At 46.0% G+C, this 24,481-nt stretch overlaps 1 protein-coding gene across 1 annotated transcript in view; it reads right to left on the bottom strand.

Moving 5' to 3' along the window:
• Positions 1-19,715: 19,715 nt before the first annotated feature.
• Positions 19,716-24,481, bottom strand: part of ATP12A (ATPase H+/K+ transporting non-gastric alpha2 subunit) — a 31,422-nt gene continuing 26,656 nt past the window's right edge. Inside the window, exons 18-23 of the mRNA XM_054529518.2 lie at positions 22,725-22,848; positions 22,380-22,525; positions 21,616-21,749; positions 21,316-21,417; positions 20,800-20,891; positions 19,716-20,715 (exon numbers count right to left, since the gene is read on the bottom strand). Of these exons, the coding sequence (XP_054385493.2) occupies positions 20,687-20,715; positions 20,800-20,891; positions 21,316-21,417; positions 21,616-21,749; positions 22,380-22,525; positions 22,725-22,848 (627 nt within the window). The 3' untranslated portion in view covers positions 19,716-20,686. The remainder of the gene's footprint in view (positions 20,716-20,799; positions 20,892-21,315; positions 21,418-21,615; positions 21,750-22,379; positions 22,526-22,724; positions 22,849-24,481) is intronic.

Genomic DNA, 24,481 nt, shown 5'->3' with positions numbered 1-24,481 from the left:
TATTTCTCAGCCGGCTGACACTTATGGAAAATATAAAGAACCTATGTTGAAATATTGGGGGCGGGTTCCCTCAATAATAATAGTTGAACTAATTTACATTCTCACAAGTGTTCCCTTTTTTCCCAGAACCTCAACAGCATCTGCAATTTTTTGACTATTTAATAATAGTCATTCCATCTGGTAAGAGATGGTATCTCATTGTGGTTTTGATTTGCATTTGTCTAATGGTTAGTGATGTTGAGCATTTTTTCATATACTTGTTAGCCACATGCATGTCTTCTTTTGAAAAGTGTCTATTCATGTCTCTTGCCTACTCCCCTCCACCCTCATTTTGTACCACTTCTCTTTATCCTGTTCCAGATATGCTAGCTCTCTTTCAGTTCTATAAGTAGGTCAAGCTCTTTCTAGCCTCAGAATCTTCTGTCTAGAACTCTTTTCCCTGCACTACTTAAAAAATACTATCAAATATTTTAGCCACATGAAAAAGTATAAAGAAGTAGCTGTGCTCATGTACCTTCCAACCAATTTAATAAATAATCTAGTTTTATTAATAAATATAGTTTTATTCACGTGTTGGCCAATTCTTTTTTCTTCCTTGTGTTTCGTACCTTCTTTCTACAGTAATTTTTGTTCTTCAAGGACATCCTGAAGAAGTGCCTTCAGCTGAGGGTATGCTATTGGTGAATGATGTCAGTTTTTAATTGGATAAAAATGTATTTTTATCTCACCCTCATTCTCGAGTAATTGTTTAGTAACATGAAAGTCTAGGTTGACAGGGTTTTTTTCGTTTTTCTAAACTTGAAAATATAATTTTATTGATTTCTGACTTCTATTACTGCTATTGAGAAATTTTCTTACAGTCAAATTGTCTTTCCATATAGGTAAGTTATTATTTTTCTTTGGTATTATATGCATTCGTTATAATATTAAGGTGTAGATATTCATTCACCCTGTTTGGGATTGATTATAATTCTTGGATTTGAGCATTCTTGTCTTATTGGTCTGGGAAATTGTTAGTCATTTGTCTCTTTAAATTTTACCTCTTCCTTGTCATTTTCTTCTAGAACACCTATTAGGCAGTAAATTGGACCTTCTCACTCTACACTTTGTTTCTGTTAACCTCTGTTTTATATTTTCCATTTCTCTCTCTGTGCTGCATTCTGAATAATTTTTTCAAATATTTATTTCAGTTAATTAATTTTCTCTTTAACTGGATTGAATCTACTATTTAACATAACCATTAAGTTTTAAAATTTAAATGACTAGATGTTCTTTTTTAAAAAAAAAAAAATCCAGGCCAGGCTCAGTGGCTCATGCCTGTAATCCCAGCACTTTGGGAGACCCAGAAGGGCAGATCACCTGAGGTTGGGAGTTCAAGACCAGCCTGACCAACATGGAGAAACCCTGTCTCTACCAAAAATACAAAATTAGCTGGGCATCGTGGCACATGCCTGTAATCCCAGCTACTTGGGAGGCTGAGGCACAAGAATCACTTGAACCTGGGAGGTGGAGGTTGTGGTAAACCAAGATTGTGCCATTGCACTCCAGCCTGGACAAGAAGAACGAAACTCTTTCTCAAAAAAAAAAAAAAAATCCAAATCTGACCAATTTTTTGGTCATGTTTGGTCGTTTCTCATGTTTTTGATTTCATCTTTTATTTCTTTAATATTTTAAATACATTTATGTCTCCCAAAATTTCTTTCTCTGACATTCTTGAAGGGTCTAATTCTGCAATTTATTACTTTTACTTATTCTTATGCATGATGATTTATTTCCTCATGTATTTTGTAATTTTAGATTATAAACTCATGTTTGAAAGGGTTGACTTGTGGGAATACTGTGAGGCATGTATTAAGGGTACATTTCTCCAGATTTTGTTTTTGTTTTGTTAAGGTGCTCCAAGGCACTGTGAGTCTAGAGCTACTATAATTTCTTGGCTTGTATTTTCCTGGACTACTTGAAGATCATTATATTGAATCCTAAGCCCACCTGAGGGCAGGTGTGCTTAGATTATCAGGGGAGTTTTCTGGGGCTTTTTCTGCACTCAAATGTATACAAGATAGAAAACTTTTTTGCTTTTTAGCCTCCCTGTTCACTCCCACCTGCAGTATATGAATCTTCTATGAAAATACTTAGAAAAACACTTGGCAGCTGTTTTTTGGGTTTTTTTGGTCTTATTTTTGCTAACTCATTGAAGGCACTATGAGAGCTCCTTGTGGCTTTAGTTTGCATTTCTATAATGACTAAGGAACCTAACATCTTTTTCATGTTTATTGGTAATTTAGGCTTTTGTATTATTACTTGCCTTTTGGGTTGTCTCTTATAGTTTTGTAGCTATTATTTATTTATTTTAGATCCCATTGCAAATATACTCTTCCAGGCTATGACTTGCTTTTTAACTTTGTTTATATCTCTTACTGTCGAAAGATGTTTTATTTTTCTATGGTATTTTCATTAAGATTTATGATTTTCAAGTATGGTTTGAGAAATCCTTTCTGATTCATTGTATTTATTTTCCATAATTTGTTTTGTATTCCATTCCATGTTTATTCCATAAATACCTTCCATATTTCTTCTCTTCCATAAGCTTCATTACCTTCTTTTCCTGTTTAAAATTCAGCTTTGTTGTTGTTAGTATTTTTGCAGGAGTGGGGTGCTGTTGGGTGCAATAGAAAACTCAAGAGCCCACTAATTGATACAGACAGGGTCATGAACCTTGATTTACCTTTTACATGTTGCTGTAGTGCCATCTTAAAACATGGAGGGAGAGAGAGAGACAGACAGACAAACATAGATATTCTATGATGGCATTTTATTGTGGTTTTTTTTTTGAGATGGAGTCTCACTCTGTCACCCAGGCTGGAGTGCAGTGGCGCAATCTCGGCTCACTGCCACCTCTGCCTCCTAGGTTCACGCCATTCTCCTGCCTCAGCCTCCCGAGTAGCTGGGACTATAGGTGCCCGCCACCATGCCCGGTTAATTTTTTTGTGTTTTTAATAGAGACGGGGTTTCACCATGTTAGCCAGGATGGTCTCAATCTCCTGACCTTGTGATCCGTCCGCCTCAGCCTCCCAAAGTGCTGGGATTACAGGCATGAGCCACCGTGCCTGGCCATTTTATTGTGGTTTTTAATAAAGGCTGAAGTATATTTTAACTTTGAGCCTGTTTTTGTTTTAATAAAACCTTGCATTTACCATTTTTCTTCTAGATTTACTGAAAGTATCAGGTGGTAATTAAAATAATTTATAGTCTGGGTGTGGTGGCTCATGCCTGTGATCCCAGCATTTTGGGAGGCCGAGGCGAGTGGATCACCTGAGGTGTAGAGTTTGAGAGAAACCTGGCCAACATGGTGAAACCCCATCTATACTAAAAAAAAAAAAAAAAAAAAAAAATACAAAAAATTAGCCGGGTGTGGTGGCAGGCACCTGTAATCCCAGCCACTTGGAAGACTGAGACAGGATAATCGTTTGAACCCGGGAGGTGGAGATTGCAGTGAGCCAAGATCGTGCCATTGCACTCCAGCCTGGGCAACAAGAACGAAACTCCGTCTCAAAATAATAACAATAATAATAATAATAATTTATAATACAGCACTCTCAGCATATACAGCATGTGCTCACATGTCAGATCACAGATGGCAGCAGGGAGAACATAGCACCAGCCAGCATGATACAGTCTCAAAACACACCAGAGGGCGCCAGACCCACACCAAACGATTTTTTTTTTTTTTTTTTTTTTTTTTTTTTTTTTTGAGACAAAGTCTCTGTTGCCAGGCTGGAGTGCATGCAGTGGCGCAGTTGCCAGGCTGGAGTGCAGTGGAGTGCAGTGGCTCACTGCAAACTCCACCTCCCGGGTTCAAGCAGTTCTCCTGCCTCAGCCTCCTGAGTATCTGGGACTACAGGTACACTCTGCCAAGCCCAGCTAGTTTTTTGTATTTTAGTAGAGACGAGGTTTCACTGTGTTGCACAGGCTGGTTTCAAACTCCTGAGCTCAGGCAATTCGCCCGCCTTGGCCTCCCACAGTGGTGGGATTGCAGGCGTGAGCCACCGCGCCCAGCCACCAAATGATATTAGTAGTTTGGTTTTTGCAGTTAGTTTTTGAAGGTAGTTTTCAAGTCTTTTGCCACTTTGCCTCTGACCTTTCTATCCTTAGTCACTAAAAGCAGAGGTGAGCAGTGAAAAGATTCAAGCTGTTCTCCATACATGTTTCAGAGGAGGTGGAATACCCAACTCTATGACGAAGTGGCTGGCTTTTTTCTTAGAAATTATAGGGCAGTGGAGTAGGAATGACTTTTAGAAATTCCAGAATCCCACCTCCTCGTTTAGGATGGGACAGCTGAAGCTAAGAACCACTCTAACCTTCTTGGGATCGAGCAAGAGCCCTGAGGGTCCTGATTTTCAGACATGCTCCTGCACTTAAAAACTCTTGCTTTGGGAATTACAACAGAGAAGGACTACACAAACATGAATTTTTGGATAAATGGAGAGATACTATTGCTGCTTCAGGCCAGATTTGAGGACCTTTTGTAGCAATCAGCAAAGTTCAAACTTTCTGCTATGAGGAGTTAGGGGACAAGATGGGGCTACTATTTTTTCTTGAGAAATAGCCCCATATTGAGCTCTGGGGCATTATAACTAAAAGTTGGGTAGGTGACCTGCAGAGCCTGAGGACATGTGCCCTGTGAGCCTCCCTACAGGGGGCAGAGCATTAGGGCCCACCCACTGTCCTCTCCCTCACTCCTTCAGGACTCCAACACTAGCCGTCACTGACCCTTCCTCCATCCATTCATCGGGAGACTTCTCCATCTGCCTGTCAGGGTGGAGGACTGCTCTCCTGACCAAGTAGGGTGTGGGTGACAGGTAGAGAGCTCAGACACCTCCAGCTTAAAAATCCCTTTCTTGGAGAGGCTGCAGATGTCCCAGCCCTGGAGGTTCTGATTCAGGAGGTTGGAGATGGAGCCCAGGCCAGTGTCCTTTTATAGCTGTCCTGGTGCTGGATGTGCCTGGACTGCATCCTGCATTGAGAGAGAGCTTGCCTTGCCTTACAGAGTTGAGGCTGCATCTTCTGACTCCTCGGTGGTTCACGTGCATTTCTCTAGTTCCTTCCATTCCCCGGCATACATTCACTGCTGCGTGCATCAGGGTTTCTCCTTCCGAAAACATGAAGCTGTAGACACTGTGAAACAATATCTATGTTTCCAGGGATTGCGTTTGCTTGCCCTGAGGCAAGTTATTATGCTTAGGAAACCTCAGAAGGGCACCAGTCCTAGCCCATGCCCTGCGCCTACTCTACTGTGAGGCTGGCCAAGGGAAGCAAGTTTGGGATTGAGTTTTCTTTCTTTTTTCTTTTTTTTTTTGAGTCCGAATCTCCCTATGTTGCCCAGACTGGCCTCCAGCTCCTGGGTTCAAGTGATCCTCCTGCTTCAGCCTCCCCAGTAGCTGGGAGGGGCTGACTTTTAAGAGCAAAATGCAGCCTGTTGTTTTAGATGGCTACAGAATGGATCCATGTAAGTCAGTGACGGTACCTGCCGCTGGCTGCTGGGTGCCGGCCCCAGGGCGTTTCCTGGGAGCTACCACAGGCACCTGGCTGGGGTGGAGTTGTGGGGGTCCACACACCTGCAGCTGCTCCTCCTGTGTGGCCAAACTCTGATCTGGCCTCCTTTGTGGTGGGAAGACTCTCCATCCCTCCTTCCAGTGTCATAATAGAATAAGAAGTTGAATAGATCCCGAAGCAAAGTCCTGTCTCAGCTCTCATGGGCTCATCACAGCAGTTTTGGGCTAGCACTGTCTGTCCTGCATGCCTTCCTACCCTCTCATTCTCTAGTTGGATGTGCATTCCATGCAGTTCACCAACCCTGGTTATGATTCCAATGGAGATGGATCCATTTCAACAATGGCTTCAGAGAGAAGATGAAGAAACAAATGAGGGCCGGTTGAAGCCTAATGGGGTAAGGGGAATTCGAGATTGTGGAAGAATGGCAGCCGGATCATGAGGTCGAGAGATCGAGATCATCCTGGCCGACATGGTGAAACCCCATCTCTACTAAAAATATTTTTAAAATTAGCCGAGTGTGGTGGCAGGTGCCTGTAATCCCAGCTACTGGGGAGGCTGAGGCAGGAGAATCTCTTCAACCCGGGAGGCGGAGGTTTCAGTGAGCCAAGATCGTGCCACTGTACTTCAGCCTGGCGACAGAGACTCCATCTCAAAAAAAAGAAAAGAAAAAAGAAAAAAAGAATGGCAGCCCAGTGGAGTGGGCACCCCGAGACACAGCACGCTCACAAGGGGAAAGCAATTCTGAGCCTTCTTTCCCCTCTCAGAGCTTCTCTTCTTATTTCTCCCCACTCCCTCTTCTTTCATCATACAGGCAAGTAAAACTCCCATCTGAATTGACAAGTATTTCTGAAAATACTTATTCCACATACATGAGCCTATCTGTTTTAGTGAAACAGTATCTGAAATGTCGAATGACACCACTGCACTGACACCTTAAGCTGCTTCCAAATCCCCAGTGCCTCCTTCAGACTTTCCCACTCACCAGCACCATCCGCTCTTCAGATCCCTGTCCTTATCAGCACCCTCCATCTCGAAGCACAATTATGCATGCTCTTTTACTGGTCTTTAACTGTTTCACCTGGGTTAGTCTTGTTTTTGAGGCTAATTGCATGTTCCTAAAGATGGCCACCATCCGATGTCACCCTATATGTTCCCCTTTAATGTAATATTGACCCTCTTCCAATTGGTGGTGGGTCTGGAAGCCGGTGGATAAGGAAGAGAGTGATACCCAGTGATGCTGGGGAGGTGGGCAAAGGCAGGCCTGGCAGAGTGTGGCAGGTGTGATGAAACATTGGCCTTTATCATGCAGGGGAATGATGTAATCCAACTGCTTTTTCTCTCTTTCATGCTGTAAGAAGCAGTTGGTAGCAATGAATACAAGAGCTGCAGTTTTGTTTTTTTAGCTCCAGGATAAGGATGTTATAAAAATTATGAGGTCATTATTTTGGACTAAGCTCCTGCACTGGGCTCCAGCTCACCAGAGCAGAAGCCAAGATGGAGCCACTTATACTAAAGTTCCATGTCACCAAACCAAATCATCTGACCCTTGGAGAAATCAGGAGATAGAGATAATAGCCAAATCCCCAAACAGGCCATTTTCAGTCAACATGATAATAAAGTTCCCTCTGCCTTTAATCTGCACAACAAAAAGTAACCTGAAATAGGCCAGGCATAGTGGCTCATGCCTGTAATCCCAGCCTTTTGGGAGGCCGAGGTGGGTCGATCACCTGAGGTCAGGAGTTCAAGACCAGCCTGGCCAACATGGTGAAACCCTGTCTCTACTAAAAATACAAAAATTAGCCGGCATGGTGGTGGGCATCTGCAGTCCCAGCCAATCGGGAGGCTGAGGCCAGAGAATTGCTTGAACCCAGGAGGTGGAGGCTGCTGTGAAGCCGAGATTGTGCCACTGCACTCCAGCCTGGGCAACAGAGCAAGACTCTGTCTCAATAAACAAAACAAAACAAAACAAAAAGTAACCTGAAATAACTTGATGTTAACCAATCAGTTATCTTTCTATTGTTCTGTTTTCCCGTTTCCACCCTACAAGGAAAGTAACTTTGAAATGATCAATACTCTTTTTCTTGTTTGTTTCTGCTTTCTTCTACCCTTTTTTGTCTATAAAACCAACTCCTTCTGCTCAGTTTATTGGAACACTTATTCTATTTTACGGAATGGAGTGTTGCCTGATTCTAGAATCACAAAGCCAATTAAGATCTTCAAATTCATTCTAATTCTGTCTTTTGACAAGGAGCTATTATAGCTGGGAGACTCTTCTACCCAGGATCTTGTTCAGGAGGAGGAGAAGAAGGGAAATGGGCCTCCACCACTGGGCAGGGCAGTGTAGTAGGAAGGCTCAGGTCCAGCAAACTCGACTCTATGGACACCTATGAGCTATGTGACCTTGGGGCAAGTTGTGTCCTCTCTGAGACTCTGTTTCCTCATCTGCAAAATGGGGATGATAATGGTGCCCACCTGGACAACCTGCCCAGGATGGGGATGATAATGGTGCCCACCAGCACCTGCCCCACGGAGGGATCCAGTGAACACAGGAACAAGAACAGGAGCTCCTCATTCCCAGCTTGCTCAGTCTCTGGTTTAGTCTCTTCACCTTTAAAGACTTTGAGTGAGGTGTGCACTGGAGTCATGAAGGGAGGCAGGTAGGTGCGAGTCAGTCACTGACTATCTGAGCAACTTCAGGCAAATTGTTCTCTCAGGAACTCATTCTCTTCCCCTGTGAACTGCCCAGATCATTTCTCAGGTTGGGTATGAGGATCAACTTGAAAGGGCTTTGCAAACATCTGCTGCGAACAAGTGTGAGGTGTTTGTGTTGTTCTTAATTGACATTTGACCTCCCATGTTCCCAGAGCTACTAATGTGTGGACAGAGTCTGGGGCCGTGGCAGGTGGCACACACTGGCAATGATGACCAGTGCCACGGCGACAGTGGCAGCCTGCTCCCTGGACTCTGTGTCCCGAAGCACACGCCAGGCTGCAGCAGCGTCCACAGTGGACAGGGAGCCGCGGGAAGCGAGCTGTCATCAAGCCACAGTTTCACCAGCTCTGCTCTTGGGTGGAACCACTACTTCCCACCCAGAACCTGCAGTTGAAGCAAGGAGGGGCCGAGGAGGGATCCAGGGCTGACTGCTTGGAGCCTTGGTTTTCCTGCATTTTACAAATGGAGTTGTAGTCATAAACCTGCCACCTCATTTAATTTCCAATGATGCTGTAAAACTAAATGAAATTTTGAAAATTGTATAAGACCATTCAAATGCTTTTGAGGTTTTATATTTTATGTTAATATATAGCTGTATTAATATAATACAGTACAATAATGCAATACTTTCACTATGGAAAGTATTCTTGGGGAATGTGAGCTCTTCAAGTAGAAGAGACTCAACTAAATATTTTTGGATTTCCCAGGCATTAGTTAAGCTCCTGTTTATGAGAAATGGTGTCACACAATGACTAAAAGCACAGACTTTGGAGTCAGGCTGATCAGGCTTGATTCCTGACTTTGCTGTTTAAAGCTAATTTTGCATGCCTGGGCAACTTAGCCTCTCTGCATCCCAGTATTCTAATCTGCAAGATGGGTTGATAATATAGTTGCCCCTCAGTATTCGTGGGGAATTGGTTCTAGTATTCCCCTTGGATACCAAAATCCACTGATGCTTAAGGCCCTGATGTAAAATGGTGTATTTGTATATAACCTACACACATCCTCCCATATATGTTAAATAACCTCTAGATTACTCATAATAACTCATACAATGTAAATGCTATGTAAATTGTTGTTGTATTGTATTGTTTAAGGAATAATGACAAGGAAAAATAGTCTATATATTCAGTACAGAAGCAAACCATCCATTTTTTTTTTTTTTCCTGAGATGGAGTCTCACTCTGTCGCAGGCTGGAGTGCAGTGGCATTATCTCGGCTCACCGCAGCCTCCGCCTCCTGGGTTCAAGTGATTCTCCTGCCTCAGTCTCCCAAGTAGCTGGCATTATAGGTGCCTGCCAGCATGCCCAGCTAATTTTTGAGTTTTAGTAGAGACAGGGTTTCACCATGTTGGCCAGGCTGCTCTCAAACTTCTGACCTCAAGTGATACACCTGTCTGGGCCTCCCAAAGTGCTGGGATTACAGGCATGAGCCGCTGCCCCTGGCCATCCATATTTTTTTCCAAATACTTTCAATCCCCAGTTGGTTTAATCCATGGATTCGGAGGGCTGACTGTATAGTACCCACCTCTTAAGGTTATTATGAGAATTCAATGAGTTAACCTGTATCAAAGTGCTTTGAAGAGTGTCTGGCAAATAATAAGCACCATGGAAGGCCCTGCAGTGAGTGCCTAGCATGATTCTGGGCACGCCACAGGGGCTCTGTAACCTGTACCATAGTTTCTTTACACTTGTTCTCTTCTCCCACTGAGCAGACTGAACTCAGACATGCCCTGTGTAATAGAGTCTGACCCAATTTTTTTTTCTTTTTTTAGACAGAGGCTGACTCCATTGCCTAGGCTGGAGTGCAGTGGCGCGATCTCGGCTCACTGCAACTTCCACCTCTCAAGTTCAAGCAATTCTTGTGCCTTAGCCACCTGAGTAGCTGGGATTACACACGCATGCCACCAGGCCGGGCTAATTTTTTGGTATTTTTATTAGAGATGGGGTTTCACTATGTTGTCCAGGCTGGTCTCGAACTCCTGGCCTCCAGTGATCTGCCTGCCTCAGCCTCCCAAACTGCTAGGATTACAGGCGTGAGCCACCATGCCCAGCCTGACTCCATTTTTTTGATGTCTGCTGCTAATAGCTTTTAAGCATCACTCCTTCCTTTCCCTTTCTGAGATTCATTCTCCTCACCTGTGAATTGCCCCACATCTGGGCAAGGTGATCAGAAAGCCTGGATGTTCTCTCTTTCGGACACCTCTTTAAAAACTGCATGCCAGTCTTCTCTCCCTGCTCTCTCAAGCCATTTTTTTAGATGGAGTCTTGCTCTGTCACCCAGGCTGGAGTGCAGTGGCAAGATCTCGGCTCACTGCAAGCTCCACCTCCCGGGTTCACACCATTCTCCTGCCTCAGCCTCCCGGGTAGCTGGGACTACAGGCACCCACCACCACACCTGGCTAATTTTTTTTGTATTTTTTTAGTAGAGACAGTGTTTCACTGTGTTAGCCGGGATGGTCTCAATCTCCTGACCTCGTGATCCGCCCGCCTTGGCCTCCCAAAGTGCTGGGATTACAGGCGTGAGCCACCGCGCTCAGACAAGCCATTTTTGGAGTAGCTTGGGAACCACCTTGGGAGAAAGTTTCGTTATGTGAGTAATAAACCTTTTAACACCTTCTTGGTGTGTGTGTGTGGCATCAATAGTCTTGGCATCTGAACCAAATTTTGGGTGGAGTCTATTCTTTTTCTACAGAGTGGCTACAATGGTTTCTCTCTGATAATGCAATATGTGAAAAGGCCAATAACTGCTTATGAAGGAGCTAGATGAACTAATGTATAACATAAATGGAATGGCTGCTAGCTTCTGGAGACTCCAGTCTAATCACAAGGGAAAGATGACACAAATTTGTCCTGTTGCCCTAAATCTTCCATTTTTGGTGGTAAAATACAGCTTTTTAGAGACAAACAGGACACATACTGGGATGCAGCCATCCTTAAGGTAGCCCGAGCATTGGGTTTTAGTGTCTGAAGATTAAAGCAATTTGCTAGACCTGCCTTTGTAGAAGCAGGTTCAATGGGTGGTGGTTAGAGGAGGTAAGTTTCCCCTGAGAAAACGTGACAGCTCTGTCCTCCTTCGCCCTACCCCCAGTTTGCCCTCACTTCTCGATGGCACCCAATCCATCCCTGGCTCTTGCTTCCTGAGACCCTCCTCAGGATCTCCCAGCACAAGCCAAATCCTATCATACGTCCCTCACAACGCCATCTTACCCAGAACCCCATGGTTTTCTTGGTGCACTCTCTCCGTTGAAGCACAAGTTAATTAAACCTAACTCTGACCGCAGGTGTGTTCCTGGTAGTCTTGGTTGGTGGCTCTGACAAAACCCAAGTGGTCTCACTCCAGGGTTAGCTTTTCCTTATGCTACTCCGACTTCCAGTGAAGTGTCACAGGTGTTTGGCAATGTCACATCAACATGGCCTACTCTCCTTCTACCCAGTGAGGGTGCAGAACCTGGGAAACCATAGAGAGAGGAATTTCTAGGACATGGTGTAAAATGCTGCTGAGAGGCCAAGCACCATGAGGACTGAAGAAGGGCTGCTGGAGCTAGTGAGAGTAGCCACGGTGAAGAAAGAAGTCAGATCCCAAGGACAGGGGAGCAGGTGCAGCTGGGGACCCTACTTTGCCAATGAAGTTTGAGAATGCAGGGGACAGAGATCACTTCTCTCTGAGCTCAAACTACAAACTATAATGGCCATTAGTGACCTTTTACTAATGTACCCTTTGGACATAACCTGCCCCCAGCCTGGGCTTAGCTTGCTTGCTAATTTGTTTTTTGGATGAGTACTGAGAGCTTTTTATTTGTCTAAAACTAGACTCAGTTCCATGAAGAATATAAAAGAACTAGAGGACACTATCCCTAAGTCTAGCAGTTGAATAAATCTGTTTTCTTTCTCTCTTTCTTTCTTTGTTTTTCTTTCTTCCTTCCTTCCTTTTCCTCCTCCTCCTCCTCCTCCTCCTTCTTCTTCTTCCTCCTCCTCCGTTTCCTCCTCCTCCTCCTCTTCGTCTCCTTCTTCTTCTTCCTCTTCCTCTTCCTCTTCTTCTTCTTCTTCTTCTTCCTCCTCCTCCTCCTCCTCCTCCTCCTTCCTCCTCCTCCTCCTCTTCTTCTTCTTCTTCTTCCCCTTCTTCTTCCCCTTCTTCTTCCCCTTCCCCTTCTTCTTCTTCCCCTTCCCCTTCCTCTTCTTCTTCTTCTTCTTCTTCTTCTTCTTCTTCTTCTTCTTCTTCTTCCTCCTCTTCTTCCTCTTCCTCTTCCTCTTCCTCTTCCTCTTCTTCTTCTTCTTCTTCTTCTTCTTCTTCTTCTTCTTCCTCTTTTCTTATTTTGTAGACAGGGTCTTGTTCTGTCACTCAGGCTAGAGTACAGTGGCACAATCATAGCTCACTGCCTCCTTGAACTCCTGGGCTCAAGCAATCCCTCTGCGTCAGTCTTCCAGGTAGCTGGGAGTAAAGGCGTGGGCCACCACACTCAGCTAATTTTTAAATTTTTTGTAGAGATGGAATCTCACGATGTTGCCAGAGTCCATCTCAAACTCTGAGCCCATGCAATCCTCCCGCCTTGGCCTCCCAAATTGCTGGGATTACAGGCATGAGCCATCACCCCGGGGCTCCTCCTGCCTTCTGAGTGCAGGTCTTTCCACGGTTCTAAGCCTCTTTTCTTGACTCGTTCCCTCGTTGACAATCTGTTCCACTCCCCCAGGATCCTTCATCAAACATTCACTGAGCGATTCTGAGTGCCAGGCACTCCTGTGGCTCCAGTGGGGACTCCAGGAGGCGAGGTCCCATCCTCCTGGAGCTAGCGTCCAGGGCTTGTAGGTCGGGAGGTGGCAATAGGAAAGCCGTGAAGATACGCGGTGTCAGAGGCTGAGAAAACTGTGCAGAAAAGCAAAGGTGGAGGGGGCAGGGAGTGAGGGGGCAGGGTACCCGGGTGTTAGTAGGGTGGGCAGATGTGGGAAGGTGGGGGAAGAGCTGAGACCGTTGGCAGAAGCATTCCCAGCAAGCAAGCAGCACGCGGAGGCCGTTGCAGAGGCTGCTGAGGTCCTAGCGGCAGGTTCCAAGCCTGTCAGAGGCGCGCGCAGCGTCAGAGGCGCGCGATGCGGCGGGGAGCGCCAATGTGAGGACGCTGCGAACACCTTCCGAGCCTCTTGGAGGGCCCAGGGACTCTTCCAAGGCACTCAACGCGTCCACGCTTGTTCCATCCTCACAAGCCCACAGGAGCTGGCGCTTTGTGTCCTCCGCTGCCCGGGAACGTGGTTCTGACTCACCCCCTGCGCCCTCGTGCCCTTACAGCCGCGCTGCAGGCCAGCACCAGCCCTGCCTTCCCACGCCGGGGTCTGCCGGGGCCGTGGCCTCCGGGGCGTTGATGGCTCACAGAGGCTGATTCCACCACGACTAGGTGCATTCATACAGTCTCGGTGACATTGCCCAGGGCTAGGGGTCTTCACATCCCCCAGCCGGCCTCTTCCCCGGGTTGGGTCACAAGTCAGAAGGCTGGCAGGCCAGTGCGGAGTTAGAGTCAGCAGATGTGGCTTTGCGTCCTGATACCCGGTTCCCAAATTAAGCCCAGGCCTGCCTGGGATGCCATCCTCATGCCTCAGCATGACCAGGCCCCTCCCGTGCCAAGGGTTTGGGGACACACCAACGGGCCTCAGGGCCTGACCCTTTTCTTGGTCTCTGCTATGGGCCCTTTTCTTCTTTTTTTAAATTTATTTTTTATTTTTATTTTAGGTTGAGATGTGCAGGTTTGTTACTTGGATCTATTTCGTGGTGCTGAAGTTTGGGTTTCTAATGATCCTGTCCCCCAAGGGGTAAACATAGTGCTCAGTAGGTAGTTGTTCAATACCTGCCTCCCTTCCTCCCTCCCTCCACCCCCCTTTTGGAGTCTTCAGTGTCTGTTGCTCTTATCTTTGTGTTCGTGGGTACCCAGTGTTTAGCTGCTACTTGTAAGTGAGAGCATGCGGTATTTGATCTTCTGTTTTTGCATTAATTTGCTGAAGGTAATAGTTTCAGCTGCATCCGTGTTGCTGGGAAGGACATCTTTTTCTATGGCTACATAAGCCCCTTTCTGATAGACAGCCTTTAGCATCCTGGCTCCTGTGTAAGGTGGCTTTCTGCAGATCTCTAATGTAGCCCTTGATGGGCTGATTAGAGTTCTCCTCCCACAGGCAATCTTATTTCTGTCTGTAGGGATTTGGTCAATGGATACTGCAGGCCCCCTAGGAATACCAGGTGGAATGCTAGACCCAGGTCATGGGGTCTCTGCCCCACATTGACTTTGTCCTGGAGGGAGCCAGCTCACAGGGACATGGCTGTGACCCACCTGGGCACATCTTTGGCCCCTGCCCCTTCCTCTGCTTCACCTCTGCAAATGGAACCCTACTCCTCAAGGCTGAGTTGGGTGCCTTGCCTCCTGGCACCCTCCACTATTGCCCACCAAAGATGGTCTCCCTGGACACCCACAGCACTGTATACCTCTCAAGGCCTGGGCCAAATCCTGCCCCTGATTGACAGTTTATTTGCAAACATGCCTGGTCTTCCCTATTGCATCATTTTGTCCTCTCAGACCAGCACAGCATTGTTCCGCACTGTGCTGTGTACCTAGCAGGTGCTTAATTTGAAACAACGAAAGTGGTTGGGTGTGGTGGTTCACACCTGTAGTCCCAGCACTTTGGGAGGCCAAGGTGGGTAGATCACTTGAGCCCAGGAGTTCAAGACCAGCCTGGGCAGTATGGCCAAACCCCATTTCTACAAAAAATACAAAAATTAGCTGGGCATGATGGAGTGCACCTGTAGTCCCAGCTACTCAAGAGGCTGAGGCAAGAGAACTGCTTGAGCCCGAGAGGTAGAGGTTGCAACTGAGATCACACCATTGCACTCACTCTAGCACTCCAGCCTGGGTGACTGAGCGAGACCCTGTCTCGAAAAAAAAAAAAAAGAAAGAAAAGAAGATTGAAAGCAGAGGCGGCGGGGGCGGGTGGAGTGGAAGAAATCCCTTTGTGTAAATAGAAAAAAAAAAAAATTAGAAAAAAAGAAATCCCCCAAACTGCAAATAAACTCTTGCATTGAAATGCTTCACTCCACCAAATCTCCATTTACCTGCACAGCAAGTCTGAGGAGGGCAGCTTCTATCCCTTTAAAATTAATCAGGCTTTTACCTTAAATTTCCAGTTAACTTTATCTTAGAACCTCTGGACCAAGAAGATAAAATCCCCCAAGCTGGGTTCTGGTATGTCAGAGGGGAGGGTGGGAAAGTAGGAATGGGGATGGGGAAGAAGGAGCTTGCTGAGAGAACTGGTCTGAAGCAGAAAAAAACAGCATCCCTGCCCAATAGCAGAATGGCCCCGGAGCGTGCGGGGGTTCAGGAGCTTGGACTGGCTGGGTGCCTGGCTCCACGGAGGGGCTGAGAAGGACCCTAAATGAGGAGAGAATCGTGCTTTTCTTCCTCCTTTATCATTGTGTAAGGATAATTTTTTTCATACAGATATGAGTGAACACATATTAAAGTTTTTTTTAAAGCTCGCCACTTAAATAGGAAACTAGGCAGTTGTTAAAATCTACTGAGAGGAGCAAAGAGGCACACGTTTATCTGGAATCAGGAATGTTGGTTGATTGTGCAAAGGGAGCAAAACTGGCTTTTCCAGGGAGGAAAGATCTTCACCCACTGGGTAGGATTCATTTGCATATCTACAGAAATACTTTGCGTTGCTCTCAGTTATCAGTAACCTGCCGAGCTGTAAGACAGAACTCAGCACCTGCAGGCTATGCTCTAGAGGCATCTATATTCCATCCAAGGGCAAACTGTCCCTAAACCACTTTCCAGATTCTACAGCGGAGCCTCTAACTGGGCAAGAGAGATCATAGTGCCAGGAAGTCACTGGGCCTCTAGGCTTAGCTTCCTGAGTGTAAAGCATGGCTGATGCCACAGCAGACGGGGCCGTTGCGAGCGTTAATAAGATCATGCTGTTAGGAACCCAGAACATAATAGATACTTAATAAACATGAGTGATTGCCACTGTCTTTTTTTTTTTTTTTTTTTTCAGACGGAGTCTTGCTCTTTCACCCAGGCTGTAGTGCAGTGGTGTGATCTCGGCTCACTGCAACCTCTGCCTCCTGAGTTCACGCCATTCTCCTGCCTCAGCCTCCTGAGTAGCTGGGACTACAGGTGCCCGCCACCATGCCCAGCTAATTTTTTGTATTTTTAGTAGAGATGCGGTATCATTGTGTTAGCTGGGATGGTCTCGATCTCCTGACCTTGTGATCCACCCGCCTCGGCCTCCCATTGTTGGGATTACAGGTGTGAGTCACCCGCCCGGCCGGCCACTGTCTTTTTAAGAGACATCAGATGCCACTAGTGGAACGATGATAGCAGAACGAACAAATGTGGAGAACTCATGATCTTTGTAGAGTCAGAAGCACCTGCCCAGGCTCTTAAGGAGTGCAGCCATGTGCATTGAGACATGTATCTTGTTCTAGACTCCTGGCGAGATGACACCTGCTTGAGCATCTCTTCTGTCTCTATCTTGATTGTGATGTGGGCAGTCAGGGCAGTTGTGAGCCTTTCTAGGAGCCTGAGTTGAACATTTATGTCTTGAGTCACCTAGCGGCAACCCCGCTTAAGAAACTCCTCCATTGAGTCTGTGTATTCCGTTGAAGGTACACTCACACCAGTTACCACAGCCTGGTCTGCCTCCCATCGTCTACACAGAAGCCAAAGTGATCTGAACATGTGAACTGGATCAGGTCACCTCTTTTATTAATTGTCTTCAATAGCTTGTTTATTCGTTTTTGTAGAGATGGGGTCTCCCTGTGTTGCCCAGGCTGGTCTCAAACTCCTGGTCTCAAGTGATTCTCCTGCCTCAGCCTCCCAAAGTGCTGAGATTAAAGATGTGAGCCACTGCACTGGGCCTAATAGCTTGTTTGGAAATTAAATGCAACCTCCTTCATTTGGTCTCTGAACCCTTCTAGGGTGAGATTCTTGCCTGTCCCTCCAGTTCCCCATTGCCAGGTCTTCCCTGGCTGTGTGTTCCTGGTAGGCCCCTCTGACTTCTCAGAGTTTTGCTCATGCTGTTCCCTCTTCCTGTCATCCTGTCTGCTTCTTTGCATTCATCTCCTCAAAAAGGACTTTGCTAGGCTGGGCATGGTGGCTCACGCCTGTAATCTCAGCACTTTGAGAGGCCAAGGTGGACGGATCACCTGAGGTCAGGAGTTCAAGACCAGCCTGGCTAACATGGTGAAACCCCGTCTCTACTAAAAATACAAAAATTAGCCCGGCGTGGTGGTGGGTGCCTGTAGTCCCAGCTACTGGGGAGGCCGAGGCTGGAGAATCACTTGAATCCAGGAGGCGGAGGTTGCAGTGAGCCGAGATTGTGCCACTGCACTCCAGCCTGGGCGACAGTGTGAGACTTCATCTCACACTCAACAACAAAAAGGACTTTGCTGACTACCCTATTTAAAAGGACTTAGCTGACCGCCCTCAATCCTATCACCTGATTATCTAAGCCCCATTATGCCTTTCAAGACCTTATCACAATTTGTATTTTCCTTTCACCCCTCTACTGGTGTACTGGCTCCATGCTCTATCTTGTTCTGGGCTATGTTCTCAAGCCATACAGGAGCACTTCCTACATCTTTGTCAAATTATAGAAAGCTCTATGGCTGACTGAGCATTCATATCTTAATGATAGGCAAGATAAATATTATTTTTCTATTGCTGGTGGGGGTGTAAACTGATACAGCTTATCTAAAGATAAATTAGGCAATGTGTAGCCAGAGCCTTAAGAATGCTCTGAATGCGTTAATTTCAATTTGAGGAATCTTTTATAAAATGGAGATGTGTGATATAATATTGAGGATAAGATGCAGCCTTTTTGAGAAAGATGCCTAGTAGGAAATTAATGAGCTATCTCACAGGGCAGATATAGTTAGCGAAAGCACTCTCAATCTAGAATACTGTGCAGTCATTAACACCATGTTTTTGATGTTAAATAAAAAAGGCAGAATTGAAAACTTCATTTAATTTTACCTAAAAATAAATATATGTGCGGAAAAACTCCAAAGAAATAATTACTCTTTCATTTAGGTATATGACTACATAGTGAGATTCAGGGTGATTTTAATTTACTTTTTAATCTCATTTATTCTAAATTTTCTATTTAAGAAAATAGCTCATTTAGAGCTGTAATTTTACAATCAGAATAAATTAGATTGTTTTAAAAAGCAAAGACTCTAGGAATTCAGCGTCATGTTTATGTCTCTGAGATACTCTACCACATCAATTAGATTTAAATTGACATCGTTTTTTTCCTATAATAAAAGCTATCTAGGCTTCAGTGGGTCAATTAAATAGTTCCTTCAAAAACACCCTCTGAAATGGGATTTTATTGCCTTTTTCTGTCTACAACTTAATAAAGCTACTCGATAATGCTAGTGTCTTTTCTGGGATTTCTTAAGTTAGTTATTTGTTAATTTTATAAATATTTGAGTGTCAACTCTTTGCAAGAGTAAATAAGCACAAATACGAACATTATTTCATACATAGTTCCTGCTATGAAGACGCTTCTAATTCCAAGTTAACTCCTTTCAACCCTAATCCAACCCCAAGTTAAACCTTGCAGCTTTGTGCTAAATTGATGGCCTTGTCCTGCTGGCATTGGCAGGACCAAGAGCTGCCAAGCATTGCAGCCATGAGCATTCACGCAGCCTCTCAGGAAAGAGTAAGTAAGGTTATTCTTAGCTGAAGTCTAGAAAGCATTAGCTGCCTTGTCGAGACTGGAACGAGAAAGCCGTGACCACACTGCCCAAACCACTCTGGGAAGTGTTTCCAGTTCACTGGAACTACTGATAGGAGATTAGTCCAATGATAATTGTGGCTGAACATAGATTACAAATCTCCTGAGGACAGCAACATTATTCTAGCTTGCATGGCTGCACACAATATGCACTGGAATCTATATACATAAAATTACAAGGATAGTCTCCTTCCCTCTTTCCTGCTCCTACATGTGACCCCAAGGGCATGGTGACTCTAAGCCTGCCTTTTCCTGTCCCGGAGATGCCAACCTAGAGCCCCAGATGCCCCGGAGTGAAAGACTGTTAATGGAGAGAGAGAGGTGACCGGGCAGGCTACTGGATGAGGAAAGCTTAACCAAACATAATTCTCAGGTTCTGTCAAATGAGTTAGTGTGAGGTGTGCAGTTGATGGAAAGGCTGTAGAACCCTTCTCTCGAGTGCTGCTGCAGAAAGACGGGCCCTCCCACAGGCGTCCGACCAAGAATCGCAGGCGCATCAGAGGCCCCAGCTGGAGCCCTGGGGCCATGAGGAAGAGTTCAGAAGAAAAATCCTACATTCCCAGATGTTCCACAGATAAGTAAAATGACCAGAAGGAGCAAGGAAAAGAAAATAAGAAATCATATCTTATTTTTTTGTCCCATGCTTGTCATTCTAGAAAAATGTGAATCAATTAGAACACCACAATTAAACCTGGTTTATAAAACATCTTTTAGTTACAAATGAGGCCTTTCCGGGCCTGTCAACATGGGTGTGCCACCCTTGAATACACCTAAGTTAAAACATGAAACATGACTGACAAAACGTAATTGCTGGAGAGCACCTGGCAACTGTTTTACAAGAAATAAATATTACTATTGAAACCACAACAGCTCTCCACTAGGGTTGAATCCTGGTGAAGAAAGCCCCCTTGGATAAAATGAGCATTTTGAGTTAGGATATGCAGAATGAACTGGGAGCTCAGTTTTGGAGGAGCTGATGTAGGGGTGGAGGGCGACAGGGGCATAAAGGGCTGGGGAGATGACCAGAGGTGGGACGGGGTGACGTGGCCAGGGAAACTGTGGCAAGAGCCTTCAAGAAGGACGTCTCAGAGTTAAACAAGTCAAAGCTGAGGTCATGCGTGCTGCTGTGATGTAAACCTGCCGCCACTTCCATCTCCTGCAGACCCTTGGATGAATTGGCCTTTTTTGAGCAAGGAGACCATGAAAACATACCTTCTCGGGGGATTTGCAGAAATCTTAGGGAGGTCATGGGGCCTTTAATAGGGTGTGGAAAGGAGTTCTGAGCAATCCTAGCTAGAGCTTAATGCAGGCCCCAGTAGATGCCAGGGTTACACAAGACTATTAACATCAAGGAGTTTCAAATACATATAAACACATTCTTCCCTATATCATTACCTTGAAATGTACATATTTTTTAATGAGGAGATGGAGATAGAAAATAAAAATCCTATATAAAGAGTTGAATTTCAGTTTTAAAGTGCAAAACATCAGTGAGCATCCTGCATACAGCTTGCTGCATGAAAATTTCCTCTTGTATGAATTTTGATGATGTCTGCCCTGCAGGGGAATAGCCCAGCAAACGGTCAGAAGATGAACAAGTGTGCCCCAACGTGCCGCTGAGAGACATAGGAAGTGAGGTGGTCTTAATAATACATGTTCTTATCCCACCAGCCTGTAGAGGTAGAGAAAAGCACATCAGAAATGGAGAGTCTGTTGAAGTGGGTACACAGAGCCTCTAAAATCATAGGCTACTCACTTCCAGGGTAGAGCCTGATGAAGAGCTTCCGCACCTCATCATACACCCAGATCAGGATGGCGTGCGGCACAGCCACAAACCAGTACTGAGCCCTGGAAGCAGAGAGGTGGAGGGTGAGCCCTGACTCATCCACAGGGATAGCCTAACCCTGCCCAGTGGGAATGGGGGTTCTCGTTCATTTGTCCTGCTTTACTGCAAAGAACAACAAATCCACGAGGTCCCACAACATAAAGGTGGAAAGCTCCTTGTTTAACCTGCACTGTGACTGCTAGAAGCAATGTCTGCCTTTGAAGCAACCTGTTGGACGAGGATGAAGGCGGGTTGGTGAGGTCTAGAAAACCCATTTCCACTTCTGGAAAATGCAGATCAAAGCTTTGGGCTCATAGAGCATGGGATCAGTTTGATGTCTTTTGAAAGACTTGGGGAAGAACCCTGGGAATCCTCAGGTTTATTTAGGCTGCGACAGCTCAAAGCAGAGGCTGGCTCTTTCCTCCATGCTGTTGAGGGCGAACTCACCTAAGCATGGTGAAACTCAAGGCTGTGACACTTCCGAGGCCATAGGAGAGGATCAGACCAATGATGATCTGTGAGGCGATCCCCACCCAGATGACTTTATTTCTGCAAGACACACAAAAGCAGACAGACTTGGGATTCTTGTGGCTTCATGATCATACACCCAGCAGACCATGCCACCAGAAGAGTCAGTGCCTCTGGGGTTACAAGTGTGGCCAGAACTCGGTCTTGTGAAAAACAAATCATCGTCATCCTTGCATGGCAGGCCCAGGGCTGCCCCAGGAGGCCGGGCACGGGCAGTACCTGAAGAGACCTTGCTGGAAGATGGAATTCCTCCGGGTTTTCCTGATGATCAGATCTGCTATTTGCTGGACTAGGATGCCAACAAAGAAAGCCGTGTAGCCCGTCCATTCTAGATATTCCCTCTGGTACTTTGTCTGTTAACGGGCAGAGAAGGAAGAGACTTTGAGGCCTAAAGGAAAACTTTTAGGAAATTGCAATGCAGTTCTCCAAAGCTTCATGTTCTTTCCGCACCTCACCCGGACTGAGAGTGGACCACCTCCTAGTGTTTGGAAAGAAACATTTTTCTTTCTTGAACCAGCTGAGTACAGAAAAATGTTAATTTTTTAAAAATTGTCATTACTATTATTTTTAACACAGACAGCGTCTCACTATGTTGGCCAGGCTGGTCTCAAACTCCTGGGCTCAAGTGATCCTCCCTCCTCAGCCTCCCAAAGTGCTGAGATTACAGGCATGAGCCACTGCACCTGGCCTGAAAGATGTAAATTTATGTGGCCCCACTGTGGGTGTGGCTGGGCTGGTCACTCTTCTATACCAATGGCAAAGCTAAAGTAAAAAAAGGGACCTCTTGGCGTCTAGTCCAAGAGAGGAGGCTGCGCCATGAGACCCGGCAAAGGCCAAACACGTGTCAGCAAGGGGGCCCTGAGCCCTATTAACTGAAGCTTTCCCAGGCTGTTCAGGGACATGGAGGTTCTATGTAAGTCTGGGCAGGGCAATGAGCATGGAGAGAATCAGGTGGACTCTGCGGCAGGGCTCCTGCCACTCACCCATTCCTGCCCATAGCTGTCTTCCAAGTCATTCACGTAGTCCTTCTCCCATTCTACCCGCAGGTTCATGAGAGTGCAGGGCAGAAAGCCCTCCTGTGCATAGACGGTGAAATACACAAGGAAAGCTCCCAGGGCTTGCATGAGGCCTGAAAGAACAAGAGAGATAGGACACAGGTTCTATGATGGCCTCAGGGAACTGCCTCGTCCTGTCTGCTCTCGGTTCCCCTCCCTCCTCAACCCTGACCCCACAGGAAAACCACACTTTCTGGCTGTGCCCCTGACTCCAGTGAATTCAATTCTCGGGGCAGTCCCTGGTGTGATGGGGAAGATGCGCCCTCATCGTACCAATGTGCAGGTATGAGTACACAGCGAGCGGCTGGTTCACCAGCCTGTCCTTCTTCTTGTGGCGAGGCTTCCTGTTCATGATGTCACTTTCAGCTTTCTCATATGCCAAGGCAATGGAGGGGATCTAGAGGGGAAGAGGCTGGTGAGGTCTAACCCCAGGATGCTCTGCTCTACTCACAGTAGGGGAGGGGAGCTGGGGTGGGTGGGGTACCTGCTGGATGGGGTGGGGGCACGGAGCTGGCCCATCCAGGCTATAGGTAGTAGAGGGCGTGTTGTCTGTATGGGAATTTAAGAATAGTGCCTTTAGAAATCAGCTGCTTTTTATCACCCTGTGCTGGCAGTTCTGAAGGATGCTGGTTATAAAACACTCTTCCCCTACAGGGAGAATTTCTTGTGCCATCCTCTCCCTCCAGGTGGGAGGACCTGCTAAAAGACAGATCATTGCGCCCCACCTCCAGACTTCCGATTCAGGGGGACTGGGCTGGGGCCAGAGAATTTGCATTTCTTTCCTTCTTTCCTTCCTTCCTTCCTTCCTTCCTTCCTTCCTTCCTTCCTTCCTTCCTTCCTTCCTTCCTTCTTTCTTTCTTTCTTCCTTCCTTCCTTCTTTCTTTCTTTCTTCTTTCTTTCTTTCCCTCTTTCTTTCCTTCCTTCTTTCCTTATTTCTTTCTTTCTCTTTCTTTTTCTCTCTCTTTCTCTCTCTCTTTCCTTCTCTTTCTCTCTTTCTCTCTCTCTTTCTTTCTTTGTCTTTTTTAAAAGACAATGGGTGTACAACCTATTTCCATTCCTAGTCCAGTTATCTGGAATAACATTTTTATTTTATTTGTTCTTAATTTTTATTTTTTAAGAGACTAGATCTCTCTGTGTTTACCAGGCTGGACTCAAACTCCTGAGCTGAAGCAATCCTCCTGCATTGGCCTCCTGAGTAGCTAGGCTACAGGTGTCCACCAGTGCCCAGAGTGTGCATGTCTAACAAGTTCCCAGGTGATGCCCATACCAGGCTTGGAGAAACACTGCAGCAGAGCAAAGCAAGCAAATCTGAAGGGCTTGGAAAATGATCCATCAACTTTGGGGACCTCAATACCCCTCAAAGGGAAAGCCATCTCCAGTCTCTCTAGGAATTAGGGATTACCTGGGTGTTGTAGAAAACAAGAGAGGGGAAGGGGGCAATTTGAAGGGCCAGTTTCCTGCTAAGAATTCAGCTTACTGTCTGTTGCTTTCCCTGCTTGCCCATGTAAGCCCCAGCCACATGGGCAGCTCAGACGGGGCTTTCTTTAAATGGATACTGGAAAAGGGGAAGGTTTAGGTGACATTACTGTAGGGCAAGGCTTTATAAAGTCTTCATAACTGTTACTTCTTACTGTGTTTAGGTAAAGGTCTTTCATGTCAGACTCTCTTACTTAACAAGGGGTGGCTGTGAGATTATCACTTTAGTCACTGGGCCCCCAGTGGTTATTTGGGTGATTAATTTGAGTGACAGCTTCATCTTCCCAAAAGAAAAGGGAGGCACATAGGCTGAAACTGACCAATGGCATTTCTTTTTTTTTGAGGATGAAGACTCACGTCTTGAAAAGCTTGCTGTAGCTCAGGTGCAGTGACTCACGCCTGCAATCCCGGCACTTTGGGAGGCCGAGGCAGGTGGATCACTTGAGGCCAGGAAACCCCATCTCTACTAAAAATACAAAAATTAGCCAGGTGTGGTGGCACAAGCCTGTAGTCCCAACTACTTGGGAGGCTGAGGTGGGAGAAACTCTTGAGCC

This window comes from Pongo abelii, chromosome 14, assembly GCF_028885655.2.
Source record: "Pongo abelii isolate AG06213 chromosome 14, NHGRI_mPonAbe1-v2.0_pri, whole genome shotgun sequence".
In the NCBI taxonomy this organism is placed as follows: domain Eukaryota; kingdom Metazoa; phylum Chordata; class Mammalia; order Primates; family Hominidae; genus Pongo; species Pongo abelii.
The sequence above is the reverse complement of the archived record's forward strand: the minus strand, read 5'-3'. Positions and strand labels throughout refer to the sequence as shown.